This window comes from Adiantum capillus-veneris, chromosome 11 (assembly GCF_014529385.1).
Source record: "Adiantum capillus-veneris isolate H3 chromosome 11, ASM1452938v2, whole genome shotgun sequence".
Taxonomy (NCBI): Eukaryota; Viridiplantae; Streptophyta; class Polypodiopsida; order Polypodiales; family Pteridaceae; genus Adiantum; species Adiantum capillus-veneris.
This window is the reverse complement of record NC_140941.1, coordinates 148,262,303-148,278,294: the sequence shown is the minus strand read 5'-3', so window position 1 is coordinate 148,278,294 and position 15,992 is coordinate 148,262,303. Positions and strand designations below refer to the sequence as shown.

Below are 15,992 nucleotides of genomic sequence, written 5' to 3'. Positions count from 1 at the left end.
GGACTATGTAGAGCGTCAGGGATAGGGGGGCTCAGCTAGCAGGGACATGGATTCCGCTGTTACTATATGCTGATGATATTGTGCTGATTTCTAACTCTCCAGAGGGGATGCAGCGTCATTTGGATGCTCTGCATACATTTGCTCGTGACAGTGAATCGTCTGTCAATCTAGGAAAAACCAAGGTTATGGTGTTTAACACCACACCACAGTGGGTCAAGAGGTCGACACCCACATTTATGTATGGCTAGGAGACTGTGGAGTACACAGATGCATATACTTATCTTGGGGTAGTCTTCGGTGGACCGGTGTTTTCACTAAGGAGAGCATAAGAGACTAGACTGACAAGAGCATATGCAGCTTTGGGCGGACTGGAGAGGATGTGTTCGCAGGTTCAGTTTCAGGAACCGGGAACAAAGCTTTGGCTTTTTGACACTCTAGTAACTCCAACTATGCTCTATGGAGTTCAGGTATGGGGACCCTCAGTAGACCACCATGGGAGATTTGGCAATACAAATGGATGGAGATGTATGGAGAGGCCTCTAGTCTCTATGATCACTCGGATGATTCGGGCTAAGGCCTCACTACCACATGAGATTATCCGAGCCGAGCTAGCTGCCCGCCCCCTCGTGGTGGAGGCATTGACGAGATCAATATCCTTTATGCACGGTCTATGGGATCTCCTTAGGGACAGATACGCTCGGCTTACCCTGGAGTCATCTCGACAACTAGCTCTACAAGGCGATACAGCATGTTGGTACCGACAGATGACAACATGGTTTCAGTCGCATGGTCTCAACATGGATAGATTCTGTCTCTCACGCGGACAAGAGATCACTAGACGCATACGTCAGGATCTGATTCAGCTAAATACCAGGAGCACATGGATACACCCGACATAGGAGTTGGGACGAAGATGGCCTTCTACAGAGAGCATCTTCTCCAACTCACAGAGGACGGCTTTGTAACTAGGCCTGCATACATGGATACACACTTATCTCATGGGATAAGATGCGCTAGTGGACAAATACGCACATCCTCACATCAGCTCCAGATCGAGACTGGCCGATTTCAAGGGGTGTCGACAGGAGCTAGGATATGTCACCTATGTAACTTAGAGCCAGAGATAGAGCTGCACTACACATGTCAATGTCTGACATACTATGAGATACGCAGCCACTTCCACTGCCTATTCAAAGAAGGGTTCGGACCTTTTTCTAGAGTCATGAGATACAAGGATCAGAGGTGTCTCGCATTGTTCCTACTAAAGCAGCGTAGACTTAGGGAGAGCTTGCTGAGGACATCAGGGGAAAGACAGCCTCAGAGACGAACCACAGATTTCTTTACACTAGCCAGAGGAGAGCCAACGGAGCAGTCATTACAGCATATCTCAGAGCCTACTCATACTAGAGGTACACTGCTTGACCAAGCACTGAGCTTGGCAGATCCAGACGTCCATGACCTCGGGGGGTCTCCCACTACCGAAGAAGGCTGCACAGAAGATACAGATCACTCTAGATGGGCATGCAAGACGCCAACCAGAGTACTGACCATGGAGGAGGTCGATGAGATCCGACAATGACCGATGAGAGATTTCATATGAACTCAAACCCCCCCCCCCCCCGCCCCCAGAAGGGTTTTAGTGTCTTAGTGTTAGTTCTTTGTAACTTTGTAATTTCCGTACTCAGACATGGTATCAGATTCACCAATTGTAACTTTTTGGTCTCATAGGTCATTTTGGCCTCTTGAGGACGTTAATATAACATTTCATTTCATTTCATTTCTCTCTCTCTCTCTCTCTCTCTCTCTCTCTCTCTCTCTCTCTCTTTCAGGCTCATATCTAGTCATGTTATGTTGCTAAGTCTAGGGACCAAAGGTATATACACATATTGATCAAGCCAAGTGTGAGTCCACTGGGATGAGATTATAATGTATATGTCTTGCAAAGTAGAGTCATTAATCTCTTCATTGTAGTCTCATGCAATATGATCACACATACTCTAGTTATTTTTTGTATATAATGATGCAAGTGTTTTTGCAACTATGTCGATTTTGGCATAGTTGCACAAGTTATATCTTAATGAAGCTCACTTGTATCTATCTTAATGACAATGGTGCCCTCATGACCACATGAGGACCACATTCAACTCGCCATCATGAGAATGATCACCACGCAAGCATAATTCTTGCCTATCCACCTTCTAAGGAGGAGTGCTCCAACTGGCTATCGTTGGTGCTAGCAAAAACCCTCACCTCTCTCTCTCTCTCTCTCTCTCTCTCTCTCTCTCTCTCTCTTCGACGCTACAAACTTCTCTCTTCTCTTTCGACTGCCTCTTCACCTCCCATCCAAGTGGTCGAGATGGCTCTTCACAATCTCGCACTTGTTCACCTCCCCGAGCCATCGCCTCCTCCTGACTCACCACCCCCGTTCCCCTCTTTCTCTAGTTGTAGCCACGTGGCTCTGCCTAAAAGTGGCTTGCTATAATAGAGTAAAACGATGACTTGAACATACACACTTTCCTCTCCCATCCACAATGTGGGCTCTCCATTGCGATTCTCCTCATCACCATCCTTGAGCATCGAGAATCACTTATCAACCCCACACATAATACATCACATGTAGCTTTGGACAATCGGTCATGTTTGACCTCCGAGGATAGTAACCTACTTGTGTATGTGTGTGTGTTCTCTCAATATGTGATTATTAGTTTCAATCCTTCAGTTATCGGTTGCTTATTTCATTACCCTCCTAAGGATGGATCTTTTCACCATCTAATACTATTTTTTATCAATGTAACTTACTCACAATTGTGAGCCGTCCCGGTAACTGATGTATATGTATATGATGCCTCGACTGTCAGAGAGCTCCATTGTATCAGCTCACCCTTTGTCTTCCCTTTGTATCAGCTTTCACCCCACCCCTACCCACTATTTTCTTTTCAGTTCTTTGTATTTTTGTACCCAGACCAGGTATTAGATTGTAGCGCGGATAGTGTGTCGTGCCTCTACTGTGCGTGCTCCTCAGTGCAATGTGCATGACAATCTCACTCGAAACAGACTGAAAACAAAGGAACAATAGATAACAACTGAGCTCACAGAGACAACAGCAGACCAGAACATATGACTCGACTATCTCAAAGAACCGATACAGACTCTGAAATGGCAGCACACTCAGCTCCAGCCCAAGACTCACACGTAGAATGGGGGTGTCGAGGCTCAGATGTGCAGGGATGGTGAAGACGTGCGGTGTATAGACTCGCTACTCAAGACGACGACACTGGACCATATATGAAGAAGATGATCTCTATGACCCAACAGCTACTACTCATGTCCCACCATAAAGAGCCACCAACGGCTCATAAATGTCAGCCATCTAAGTCTATCTCCAGACTGAGTGGTAGTGCTGGCCGCGATGTCCACTAGAACCACCGTAGTATCCCTGCCACATGTCGCTGCCCAACCCAGAGAGTCCGTCTGGTGTGAACCAGACCAGTAACCAAACCAGACCAACTATACTAATTGTGTGTCCTGTGAAAGTGACACTGTAGCCTGCTACAGGTTGCCCGCCACAAGACCGCTCACCGTCCCGGTGAGAGGAAATACTGAAAAAACTTGAAAGAAAACCACTAGGTACCGCATCTGTACGTTTCTTGAAGTAGGTGCTAGGCCCAACCATGACCTTACATGCCTCAAAAGTGGAGTAAAAAACACTGCACTGCTTGCAACGCCTTAAGCCTTTGAATAGGCAAGAACCCAATATGATTGCATAGTCCAAGAATCCCAATTGGCAAAACAGACTGAGGCTCCACAGCAAAGAGATATGCTCGGTTTGGATCCAACGCATTTTATCCTCCATAACCATAGCGAGAGGAAAATGACATGGTCCACGCTTGCAGATGAAGTTGTCAAAAAGAGGGATGACCAGAAGCTCGCGTAATACCGCAATTAAGGTTAAGCTCCATCGTGATGGCAGAACGAAAAGCATTAACAGCATTGTGATGGCAACCAAGTGAATGCTTGAAAGCCACAAGGAAACAGCCAAAAAGGCTCTTAAGCTTGCTGCTGTGATAGGAATACAAAAAATTGCTCTCCCCCTTTCTGTCTCTGGCCATCTCTCGTGAAGAAGAAAACAAAGCCAGAGGGCCGCTTGATTATTAAATTACAGGAGGTCTCCATTTCCTGAAAGAGAGAGAAGAGGATAGACAGTGGGGGGGGGCGAATTGGCACTAGATAGGGGCGAGGGCAGGGATTGGGTGGGTAGGGGCGAGGGCAAGAGAGGGGTGGGTAGGGGCGAGTAGGGGCGAGGGTAAGGGAGGGGGTGGGTAGGGGGTGAGGGGTGAGTAGGGGGCGAGGGCAGGGAGGGGGTGGGTAGGGGCGAGTAGGGGGTGGGTAGGGGCGAGGGGCAAGAGGGGGTGGGTAGGGGCGAGGTGGGGTAGGGGGACTAGGGGCAGGGAGGGGGTGGGTAGGGGCGAGGGGGAAAAGGGTAGGGGATAGTCTTGAGTTCTCTTCGGTTAGATATTTAAGGTCTCTTGGGATAGTTTCCTACGACGTTAAAACTCATTTCTTCTCGGGTGTGTGGGTGTGTGTGTGTGCGCGCGCCTGCATAACATCTACCCTGTGCAGGCCCTTCACAGCACGCCGGGGGTTGAAGTTTGATTTCGCCTGCACGAGGTCCTTTCATCCTCTTGTGTGCGAGAGAGGGGTGTGTGTTTCTGTACAGCTAGCCGGTGTGTGTGTCTGCCTGTGTTTATAGCAATCATATATCAAAACCTCCCAAAAAAGAAGAGAGTGTGTGTGTGAGAGAGAGAGCTTCACATGGATTAGACTGATCAGTGTATATATAAGCGTCGGAAAGCCATGGAAACTTCGGAGATGGATGCTTTGAGTCTTATCAAAGAATGTTTGCATGAGGACTTTGAAGATGCACGTCAAGCCTGGGAAGGATCCGCTCCTGTTATGGAAGTGCGCATCCCTATACAGGAGCTTATGGATCCTGTTGCTCAATATGCACTTAACGCTGTGATTCTTTTTTTCCCGGGTAGAATGCCTACGGCTCAGGACGTAGGCCAATGGGTTGATTTCCTACTCAAACAGCAAGCAGTCCGAGGGGTTTTACTTTGGCGCGCGAGGGTTCTACGAAGTCTTGATGGCTGACATGGATGCTCGGGATACTCTGCTTGAAATGTCTCCTCTTTTCTTCAATACGCAGATGACTCATGTGCTGCCCTGGGCTCTTACCAAGGACTATCAGAGTCTCATTCGTCACAAGTGTCCCGTCTGGGTTGAGGTGGTCAACTTTCCTCGCACTTGGCGTCATTTTCTTCCTTTGTTGGCTGCTCAATTAGGCAAAGTCATTTGCCCTCCTAAGCTGGAAGCAAACACAAACCGTTTTTGTATTTTGTGGGACACGGATATCCCCATACCAACAGGTATTTCGATTGATTCTTGGGATACAGTGGTTGGAAAGCGCCCATTTAAGCTTAAATGGGGCAAGTTTGCAAGTTCCTGCTTCTGCTGTGGCAAATCTGGTCATATGCAGTCCGAATGTCCGGAACCAAACCTGCAACCACCTTCTTCAACCGTCCCTGCTCCTCAACCTTGCTCGCCTCCGAAACCTTCTATTGAGGTTCAAACTAAAGGAGTTTCAACCTCCTCCCCCACGGCTGAGGCGATTAAAGGCAAGGGGAAACAAGTACAATTATCTGCACTTTCTGCTTCTCCAAATATTAAAGACAAGGGAAAAGAACAGGTTTCGACCTCTCAAACTTGGATAGTGCCCAAGAAACCCACCAAAGATGCTATAGCTCGTGTTTTGGCATCTTCTCGTAATTATGTGCCTCCTTTGAAGAATGTTGCTCAGAAAAAACTCCCTTGTAATGACAACACTTCTTTGGCTGAAGCTTGGGACAAGGTTGTTCGTTCTTACAAGGAGGTTGTTACTGGAGAAGCTTCTTCATCGCAAGGTGCATTTCCTTTCAATTATCGAGGTCCAGGTATTGACCCACCTTCTCAGGCACCTTCAGCTGGGGAAGATGTGTCGATGGGCACTGGTACTTGAGTTTCCTTCTCAGGCACCTTCAGCTGGGGAAGATGTGTCTATGGGCACTGGTACTTGAGTTTTATTCCCCCCTTTCTTTTCTTGTTTCCTCGTCCACTGTATATACCACATAGAATGCATAGTTCTTTGAATTGCATCTCCTATAATGTGCGTGGGTTATGCAATCACGACAAGTGGCGGCTTACCTGGCACTATGTACATACATTTAAAGCAGACATTGTGGTTCTTCAAGAGCATAACCAACACCAATTTGCAGGACAGACTTCTTACTTTGCGGGCTACTGAATAGCTTATGCAGGATCAGATGGCCATTCTGGAGTGCTTATGCTTGTTCGATATGAACTCTTCCCGACCTTGGTCTTTAATGACCCGGCTGGGAGATGGATGGTCATCCAATGTATTGTTAATGGAGAAGTCTTCGAATTTGGAGGATTATATGCATACACAGCTTCTGCAGATAGAGCACGGTTGTGGAGTGCTATCTCTTCTTATTGATGGCGTTCCAATGCCTTTCTCTGCGGGGATTTTAATAATGCACCAAACCTTGCGGATAATACTACTGGCCATTCTCACATGCTTTATATGGAACAGCAATCATGGGACCAATTTATGTTGACCTTTAATGGGCTTGATTTGTGGCCCTTCTGCATGCGACTGATCCGGGCTTTACTTTTCAGCACAATGCTCAATCCATGTATCGCGCTCGGTTGGATCGCTGGTATCTTTTTCACATGCAACAATATGATGACTTTGTATGCGAGATGAGGATTGATTATGCTATGTGTCTCTCGCATCATTTTCCCGTATGCTTGAAACTTCATTTTGGCTCTTTTGATGTCAATGATCGCCTGCCCAAGAAAAGACTTCTGCATGTCAATAATGCTTATCTCAAGCATGAGTCTTTTCTCACGATGATTGAGAATATCATCCCGCCTTTGCTCTCCCAGATGTATGTTGACATGGACATAGCCTGGTTTGGTTTTGTTATGCGTGTTCAATCAGTTATATAGAATTATGGTAGGGATTATTTGTCACAATTAAGGGAACAAGTTAACCAGGCAAAGGATGCTTGTAGCCACTTAATGCACTTGGCTAATCATTCTTCTCTTACTGACGCTCAAATGACTGAGTTGTTTTCTGCTCGCGCAATATGAAGGCACAATGATGAGAGGAAATTGGCCAAATGGCAAACTCGAGCTCGTCAACAGGCTTTTGCAGATAAAGGATGTGCTTCTAAACAATTCTTTTAGCATTTGCATCACTCAAGGCAGTCTCAAGCTATACGGAGAGTTAGATTACCGTCAGGGGAGTGGACCTCCACTTTTCGAGAGCTAGCACTAGCCCTACACTCTCATTATGGAAAGCTTTTTGAGGCCCCTTCTTCTCCCACGAGAGAAGCTCGCCAAGCGCGTCGCATGTTTCTATCGCATGTTACTTCCATTCTCTTGATGCGGCAGGCTCAAGACTTGGAAGCTGTTTTCACTGAGTCGGAATTGTATGCCAGCTTGCTTGATTTGGGTCGATGGAGAGCTCCTGGTTGGGATGGTCTCTCTGTGGAATTCTTCTTGTCTTTCTGGATTATTTGAAGTTGCGCAACTCTATTGTTCATGATGAACACAGCTTGGGAACAACAGGAATTACCCTCCTCTTGGAAAGAAGGTTTGCTCAAGCTGATCCCTAAGCATGCATTGTGTGAAGAATTTTCACATTGGCTGCCTATTACACTTATGCCTGTGGTATATAAATTCATGTCAAAAATGCTTGCTAACCGACTCAAATGCTTTTTGCATGAAGGCTTGCATCAATCTCAATACCGCTTCATTCCGCGACGTCAAATTACTGATAACCTCGCGAATGTCATTATTGGTATGGAATATGCAAAATATACTCAACAGAATGTATATTAGTCTCAGATTAACTTGGCCAATAAGGCCTGTAAGGCACGCCTTTTTTGCGCTTAGCTAATGGCACTTTGCTTGGATTGGCGGTTCTTTTTGGCGACATGAAAAGGCATTTGATACTGTTCTTTGGGATTACATTGTGGATACCATGTGACATTTGGGCTTTGGGCCTAGGCTATCCATGCAGGCTTGCTGGATGGTTCTCTCACAGAATCTTGGCCTTTGGGACGGTCGGTAAGACAGGGCTGCCCTCTGAGTGCTTTGCTTTATGCGATCGCTACTCATCCCTTGTTTATGTATTTGGATTCCTTGACCTCCACTGTTAAGCTACATGGCCTGACTTTACCTTTTGGTCGACAGTTTGCTGGTCAGGCTTATGCGGATGACTCTTTGTTTATGCCTCGTAATAACTATGATGATGTATAATAGATTATGCATACTCTTCACTTGTTTGGATTGGCAACGGGTCTCAAAGTTAACTTTTGCAAATCCAAGCTATTGCCTCTAAAAGAGTGTGACTGGCATAAGATATTGTGGCCTGGGGAGATTGTTCCTCCCCATGTTCTGGTTCGCCATTTGGGTTATCCGTAGGGTTGGAATGTATCGGCTATGAAGAAAATGGATTGGGTGTTCTAACGTTTACATTCCAAGTTGAATTATTGGAAATTGTCCACGTGGCCACTTCATGTGCGTCTCAGGATTGTCCAATGCATCCTTGTGGCTTATGTGCAGTTTTACTTGTCTTTGTTATCTTGGCCTCGGTTGCGCTTGTAGTCTCTCATGTCCAATATTTTAGAACATTTTTGGTGGACCTTGTTTACCAAGAGGGACCTTCGGCTTCTATCTATGGACAAGTTGTGTTCTCCCAAGCGGCTTGGAGGGTTGAATATTTTGGACTTGAGACGTCATCTTCTGGCTCAGAAAGCTATGTTGTTACCAGTTTTGGTGGAGCAGCAGTAACCCTGGGCTCTCATGGTCACACATTTATGTGCGCACATTGTCACCCCTTCTTTTGGTCATTGGAAACTGACTTATTGGGATGTTGTTTTTGGGAAGCTTGAAGGACACATTCCTGGATGTCCCTTTACTTCTTCTCTAATTGTTGATTGGAAGGTTGTCACTTCGCATTTGGCTTGGGATGGTAGACAATCCTCTGCAGGTAACTCTCTTCGCTTGGAGAGTCTGCATTGGAGCAGGGTTTTTGCTTCGACTTTGGTTCAACGGTCTCCTCGCCAAGCGTATTTTCTTTCCCAAAAAGGAATTTGTCAGGTGCATCAGGTGGTTGATGACTAGGGTTATGTTCTTTCTTTCGCTGATGCTGTCTCTCGCTTTCGATTGGGTCTTCACTATTCTCCTCTCTGGCAGGAGATTCAAAACATGCTTGCTGCTCATTTGCCCATTCCTCCTCTGGATGAAGACTCTCGCTTCTCTGATTGGAATCTGGCTACTACTAGATTGGACTGCATCTCAGCTGCCAGTGTCTATGCCATCCTTCAGTCTAATGTATGGATTGTGCATCGGGGTAATCAGTTGTGGTCGCTCTCCGAGTCATCCTTGTGGTGGCAACACACATTGTCTCGTATTTGGTAGAGTCATCTGCCTTTGAAGGAACGTGTTTTTTTGTGGCGGTGCTTGGTGGGAGCTCAACCTGTTGACAGTGTATTGCATGCTCGGCATATTGCACCTTCCCGCTGCCCCAGATGCCTTGAAGCTGACGAGACCTTGCCACACTTACTGTGGTGTTGTCGTCACTCCAGAGCCTTCATTCGGCAAGTGTCGACTGCCCTTCAGCTGAGTTTTCCTTCCGGCTCTTTTCACAGACGATTTTGGCTTTTTGGGGTGCTTTGGTCACAGCAATCTCAGTTTGCGATGTTCTTCACCTAGGTCAGATTTTGGACTATGTGGGCCATCTGGCATCATAGGAACTCCTTAATGTTCCAAGGCACTCTTGTTGACCCATTTTCCTATTTCAAATTATCTCTTGGTCAAGCACTGTATTTTGCCATTGACGCTGGAGACATCACTCTTGATACCTACAGGATTTATTTTGACTATTTCCCTATTTCCAATTATCTCTTGGTCAAGCACTGTATTTTGCCATTGACGCTGGAGACATCACTCTTGATACCTACAGGATTTATTTTGACTGTTTCTAGCCTTCGGAGCCTCATAGTGCTCCGTGTTTTGTATCCCTTTCTTTTCGTGGGTTTTCCTCGTTTTGAGGTTTCCCACTTGTAAATTAATCAAAGCAGATTTACAAAAAAAAGGTGTGTGTGCGCGCTAATAAAAAGAGGAAATTGGTATAACCTTTCTATCACCCAAGTGTGGTACATTGGTTATGTCATTTCCCTCTTGAATAACAAGTCTTGAGTTCAACTCCTCGTCGGCTAGAAATTTAAGGTCTCTTGGGATAGTTTCCTACGACGTTAAAACTCTCTTCTTCTCGAGTGTATGGTGTGTGCGCGCGCTAATAAAAAGAGGAAGATGGTATAACCTTTCTATCACCCAAGTGTGGTAGATTGGTTATGCCATTTCCCTCTTGAATAACAGGCCTTGAGTCCAACTCCTCGTCGGCTAGATCTTTAAGGTCTCTTGGGATAGTTTCCTACGACGTTAAAACTCTCTTCTTCTTCTTCTTCTCTCTCTCCACCCAAACCAACCCCCTAACGCAACACCCCCCCCGCCGCGCCCACCCTCTTCCCCTCTTCCCCCCTTCTCCCATTATATGATTTTAGCCGCCATACGCATGTTGTTGATCATGAGAGAGTCTCCCCTTTCCTTTGTACAATGTACTTGGTGTGGGGAGATGTAGGCTGCTGGGCAGATTGAAAAATCAATAGAAGGAACTTTATAGGAGATAAAATTCTTGATATTGTGAAGGAAAAAGTGGCACTATTAGTCAATATTTACAGTGTATGACCCTCAAAGATAGATCGTGAAGAGTCAAATATGAAGTCCCCAGCACAGGGAATCACAGGTCTACATGGTGATTGCGCAAAACAGATTAAGAGCAAAAGGTGAATATCCTCCTAGTTTAGCTTCTTTGCAATAGATTTACTTAAATTGTATGCAACTTCACACTAGGCATCTCACAGTCTTTTTATGTAAGAAAACCAAAATCTGCAATTCAGTATTCCGTAATTATGCAAAAAAACAGAGATGCATACCAGCATTTCATCAACATAGTGCAACTGCAACACGTGTCACAAACCAGAAAGGCTTTAAAAATCTTGTGCAAAAGTTTACACCAGAAAGCGTAAAGAATTAAGAAGCCTTACAATGAGCCCGATATTCTTTCCAAGTGTGAACAGAGTTGAATTGCAAACTTTCTCAATGCGCTTCATACTTAGGAAACCCTCATCTGCTTCCTCGTGAAGAAGAAATAAATTGCAGCTGACTGCATATTTTAAAAATGAGTCTCCAAGTAGCTCCAGCCGCTCCAGGGAGGAATAATCCAAGCATTTTTGTGTTGTAATTGCTTCCAAAACCTTACAAACAACAAATAATTGCAGTACTTGTTCTTTTTCATGCTGTATGCTTAAAGCTTAAAGGTTAAAATCTCACCTTTTCCACAGAAATAAGAGAACCTTCAGGAAAGTTAGAGCCTAGAAACATGTGAAACTGAGTTGCAACCAAAAAGCTCTCAATTCGATGCATTAAGGATGGTAAAATAACAGCAGCATTAACAAGGTCATCGTAAAATCCATAATACTCAATGCTGCAAACTTCTGGAGGAAGCTCCACTATAGACCGTTCTGGTTCTTCCATATGCTTCTTTGCTTCCAAAGAGAGTTCTGGCACATCACTGCTACACCTATCTACTACACACTCCCAATCTTGAAAGATTACATAAACAACTTTCAAAGTATATTCACACTGACAAGAAGGATATACAGACTTCCAAGCATTCATATATACATACATGCTTACCTTGAAGGTCAGAAACTGCTTTTGTGGACCTATTGAGTAAGAAGTTATGAGCCTCTCTTAAAAACCTGGCTTTCAGCAGATGCTGTCCTCTCACAGCTAGCTCATGATTATACCTGGAAAAGCCTAGATTTTGTAAGTGTAGAAAAAGTCACTGTAACTGAAATGCTAAAAAAAAGACCAACTGCTCTTACATGGATCTAAAATATTCCACATAATTTTTGTATCGACAGTTTGGAAAAGCGCTTTCTGCATGCAGGTCATTGAAAATTTCAATGATGCAGTAAAGTTTTTTGCCGTGAATCGTCCTTACTAGCAAACCAGGCACGTTATCTTTGTTTAGAAGGCCGTTTGAAAATTGTATATCAGTGCCATCAACTTTGAGAGAAGCAGTCTCTGCCTCGTTTATCATATTTTTTGAGCCTCCAAACGGCTTCAGCTTACTGATCCTTTCCCAGTCAATCTCTGGGTCCTGGCTAAAACCCAACTGTTGGTCTTTTCTCAGTGGAACTATTAGGTACCAAGGACCATCTGCAACGAGTTGCTCTTCGGAGTGTGAATGCTCCAAAGTCCGATCCAGCAGAATAGAGAAAAGCACTGACTGGAATTGCTCTGCTTTAGCTACCTTGAAACACAATGCCAAGGGTTTTATCACCCTAATCACAAAAGTACACCTTACAAGCCACTTTAATCCCAGACAGTTTGTGAAATTATTTTGAATTTCATTACTTTTTCTCTCTCATATTCACAAAAATATTTACACTTGACAGAGCTACATTCTGCCAGTAGTAGCGGTGCATAGTAGTTGACTAACTTAGACATTGGACTGATTATCTGTGATACTTGACTATCCTAGAAAAACAGTCAGTGCAGTTAATGTACTCAAGCGACATGAGTGCTCACACAGGCCATCTGTCCTTGCTTCTGCAAATCTGACTATCGTTAACAATATTAGAAGGGAATATTGCTAAGTCAACAGACTGAAGATTGATCTTACACAGCTTGAGACTTATATTTGGATCCTAATCTTATGTGTTGACATCTTGAATCAAATTTCTGCTAGTAGCTGGAGCTAGATAACACCTTGCATGTACCCTACTTTACTTGAAGCACCTATGTGCAAAAAGATTCTAAAGGAAAACAAAGGTTCCATAGCACTCATTTAACAAGACTTAGTATTCCTGCCATTATTTCTACCCCAGTTGAAGGAAATTGGACTTAAGACACTGAAACAAGGAGAGGAAGACCAGATGTAAAACCAATGTGCCAAAATTAAAACCGAAGGAGTGGTGAAAACAACTGCTCTATACCTGAACTGCATCAAGACATACATCTCTCAGGGTTTCAAGCTTGCAGAAAACAGCCCTTCCTTGACGCAGTTGAAAGGTTTCAGAAAGGTTGGCAGCTCCTTCAGGCAAAGGAGACCTCATCAATAAAGCAAAATTCGAATAATCTCTATCGCCTTGCACAGCAGTAAAAGAAATTTTGTATGCATGCAAGACAATCATGCCAAAGTTAGTCGGAGGCCGCTGACACCATACTTCTGGTATTACAGGCTCCTGTAGTTCTTCCACTGCAAAAAAAAATTGGAAGATTAGGTCTTTACTGCCAATAAATATTTACTAATTTCAATCACTCACTTGCTGCTTCAGGGTTACGTGGATTCAAAAGAGCATCAGCTTCCCCATCCTTAGTGCTTGTTGGTGGTAGCAAATGATCAGTCAAAGCTCCCTTTGAATGGAGCATTTTGCATGCTTTCAAGCAGGCTGCCCTTTTTGCTGCAGCTTCTGAGTCACAAAGTTCTCCTTCAACCAGTCGAATGCAGGCATTAGAAGGAAGTGTAAGGCAGCATTTTACTCCAGACAGTTCCTTAACATATACAAATGAGGGTTGTGGCTGATAAAATCTGTATTAACAACAGAGTTGTCAAATTAGCAAGCATACTTACAGGTTATGTCCCTAACTCAAATAGAAAATGTTAGAATACGGAGAATTGAAAAAAGTTGTCAGTAGATGCAAAATTTAAATATTATTATAAGGACCGACCAAGCTGGTCGAGTAGGTCCATGATCACACATAAGAGGCAAGGGGTTAATTTCCCAAAGTCAAGCTGGGGGGTTATTCCCAAAGGAGATCAAGCAAGGTGTGGACTGACCAAGCTGGTCGTGTAGGTCCATGATCACACATAAGAGGCAAGGGTTTTATTTCCTGAGGTCAGCTCGCGGGTTATTCCCAAAGGAGATCAAGCAAGGTATGTACGAGGTCAGTTAACATGCAAGTAGCTCTCAAAATGGGTATAAATTGGATGGGTGGAGAGCTCAACTTATGCCAATGAGTTTTCTTAAAAAAACGATGTGAGGATTCCAGAGAGCTATTGAAAGTTGCAGCAAGGGCGTTTTGGGAAGAACGCCTGGTGCAGGTCTGCATGGGGAAGCATCGAGCAGTTGGCGCCAACATTTGGTATTAGAGCTCAAACGTGTAAGCGTGCAGATGGAGAATGAATACAGCACAGCCTTTTAAGAAAAAACATAAGTGAACTTGCAATATTAAATGTTATAAACTAAACTTTAAAGTGAGTGATGGAGTTTAAACTGTTTCAGCAAGCACAAAAGAAGATCACAGCTTGTAGCAGAGAGCTTGGTAAGCAGCAACAAACGCACAAGCTTTTCTTAGATTTGGCATGCTGACTTCCTCTCATTGACAAGCTGTTAGAATTGGGTGCGTGAGATTCGAGTTTCAAGAGCGTCATCATTGCCATGTCTCATGAGTATTTCAATAAGATATGCATATTGCACTACTCCTCTTATGGTGGAGGTGTACCACAACACACGTGAGCAAACTGAAAGAACTGAACAAAACTAAGAGAGAGACGACACGGCGTAGTTCCGCACCAAGAGACTCTAGTCCCAAAGACTCATGCCCCTTTCGGTATTTCTTTATTATTAATGCTTCACAAAGTACAATGTCCGAGGGTCCTCATCTCAACAGTGCTCCCAAGCGTATCTGCATGAAGACTTCACATTTCTTTTTTAGGCTCTAGGCCTTCCCAAAGCAGTACAAATGAAAAGCTTCAAGTCTAAAAGCATCTAGGCTCCAAAAGCTAGCGTTAGGGTTGCAAGCGTGATTTGCGAAAATCTGAACAGGTGCCACGTCAGCATTGGACAGGACCCCATAAGTTGGCACAACTTATTAAATTGGAGGTCCTTTCATTTTTGGCTTCTCGGCTTGGTTCTACAAGTTGGTACAACTTCCTTCTGCATCTTTCGGTAGGGCTCTGACCCCTCTCTGTCCCCGGAGTTTGTCCTTTAGGTCATGCTAGTCATCACTTTGTAACATACCCCCCTCTTGAAAGAAATGTAATCACCCTCAATTATGCTGTCACAACCTAGTGACGCGGCGTGCCTAGTACACACACATATGCCCTCCTTGATATGGAACAGTCCCAGTAAGGCTGGCGGTCATGCTAGTCATCACTCACTGACATACCCCCCTCTTGAAAGAAATGTAATCGCCCTCAATTATGCTGTCACAACCCACTCACGTGGCATGCCCAGTACACACACATATGCCCTCTTTGATATGGAACAGTCCCAGTAAGGCTGGCGGAAATTCCGCGCTAGGGCTGACGTGGCACTGTCGTACAGAATTCCGCGTTTTCTGGCGCATTTTATGGAATGCTGACGTGGCAAAAAGCTGTACAAAATTCTCAGCTTTGAGTGGGAAAAGTAGTAAAAATCCTACGCATTATTTTGGGGAAACTTTTGGAACTTGCTTTAATTATTTAAGCAAGGCTTGAGAGTGAAAGTTGATTTTCATGTTTGAGAATGCTTTTAGTGGACAGCTTTTGGGGCATTGCTTTTGGCATCCCTTGTAAACCTATTTATTAGTGGTTTGGGCTCTCACTTCTCAGAGCATCTGGACGTAGAGTCTGAGAGTGAGTCCCGACAAGTCCTTTGTACTTTGAGTTGCCGATTAATATAAAAAGAAATATGGAAAGGGGCGCCGGTCTTTGGGGCCAACATTTCTAGGCACGGAACTCTGCCTAGCCAGTGTCGAATCAATTGTGAACTGTTTTGAAGTGATTTATTGTGGTATCGCAGTAGATTCTC

General features: G+C 44.6%; 1 protein-coding gene across 9 annotated transcripts in view; it reads right to left on the bottom strand.

Moving 5' to 3' along the window:
• The window catches only part of LOC147448193 (endoribonuclease Dicer homolog 4-like), a 191,411-nt gene that overhangs the window by 45,512 nt on the left and 129,907 nt on the right, over positions 1-15,992 (bottom strand). For 4 of the 9 annotated variants that reach the window (XM_086524069.1, XM_086524064.1, XM_086524065.1 and 1 more), the window contains 7 exons: positions 13,524-13,789; positions 13,194-13,456; positions 12,078-12,508; positions 11,887-11,999; positions 11,521-11,792; positions 11,235-11,444; positions 11,124-11,147 (listed from right to left, as the gene is read on the bottom strand). In XM_086524069.1, the coding sequence (XP_086380195.1) occupies positions 11,124-11,147; positions 11,235-11,444; positions 11,521-11,792; positions 11,887-11,999; positions 12,078-12,508; positions 13,194-13,456; positions 13,524-13,789 (1,579 nt within the window). The remainder of the gene's footprint in view (positions 1-11,123; positions 11,148-11,234; positions 11,445-11,520; positions 11,793-11,886; positions 12,000-12,077; positions 12,509-13,193; positions 13,457-13,523; positions 13,790-15,992) is intronic. The other 5 variants (XM_086524072.1, XM_086524068.1, XM_086524066.1 and 2 more) reach the window with 4 other exon arrangements.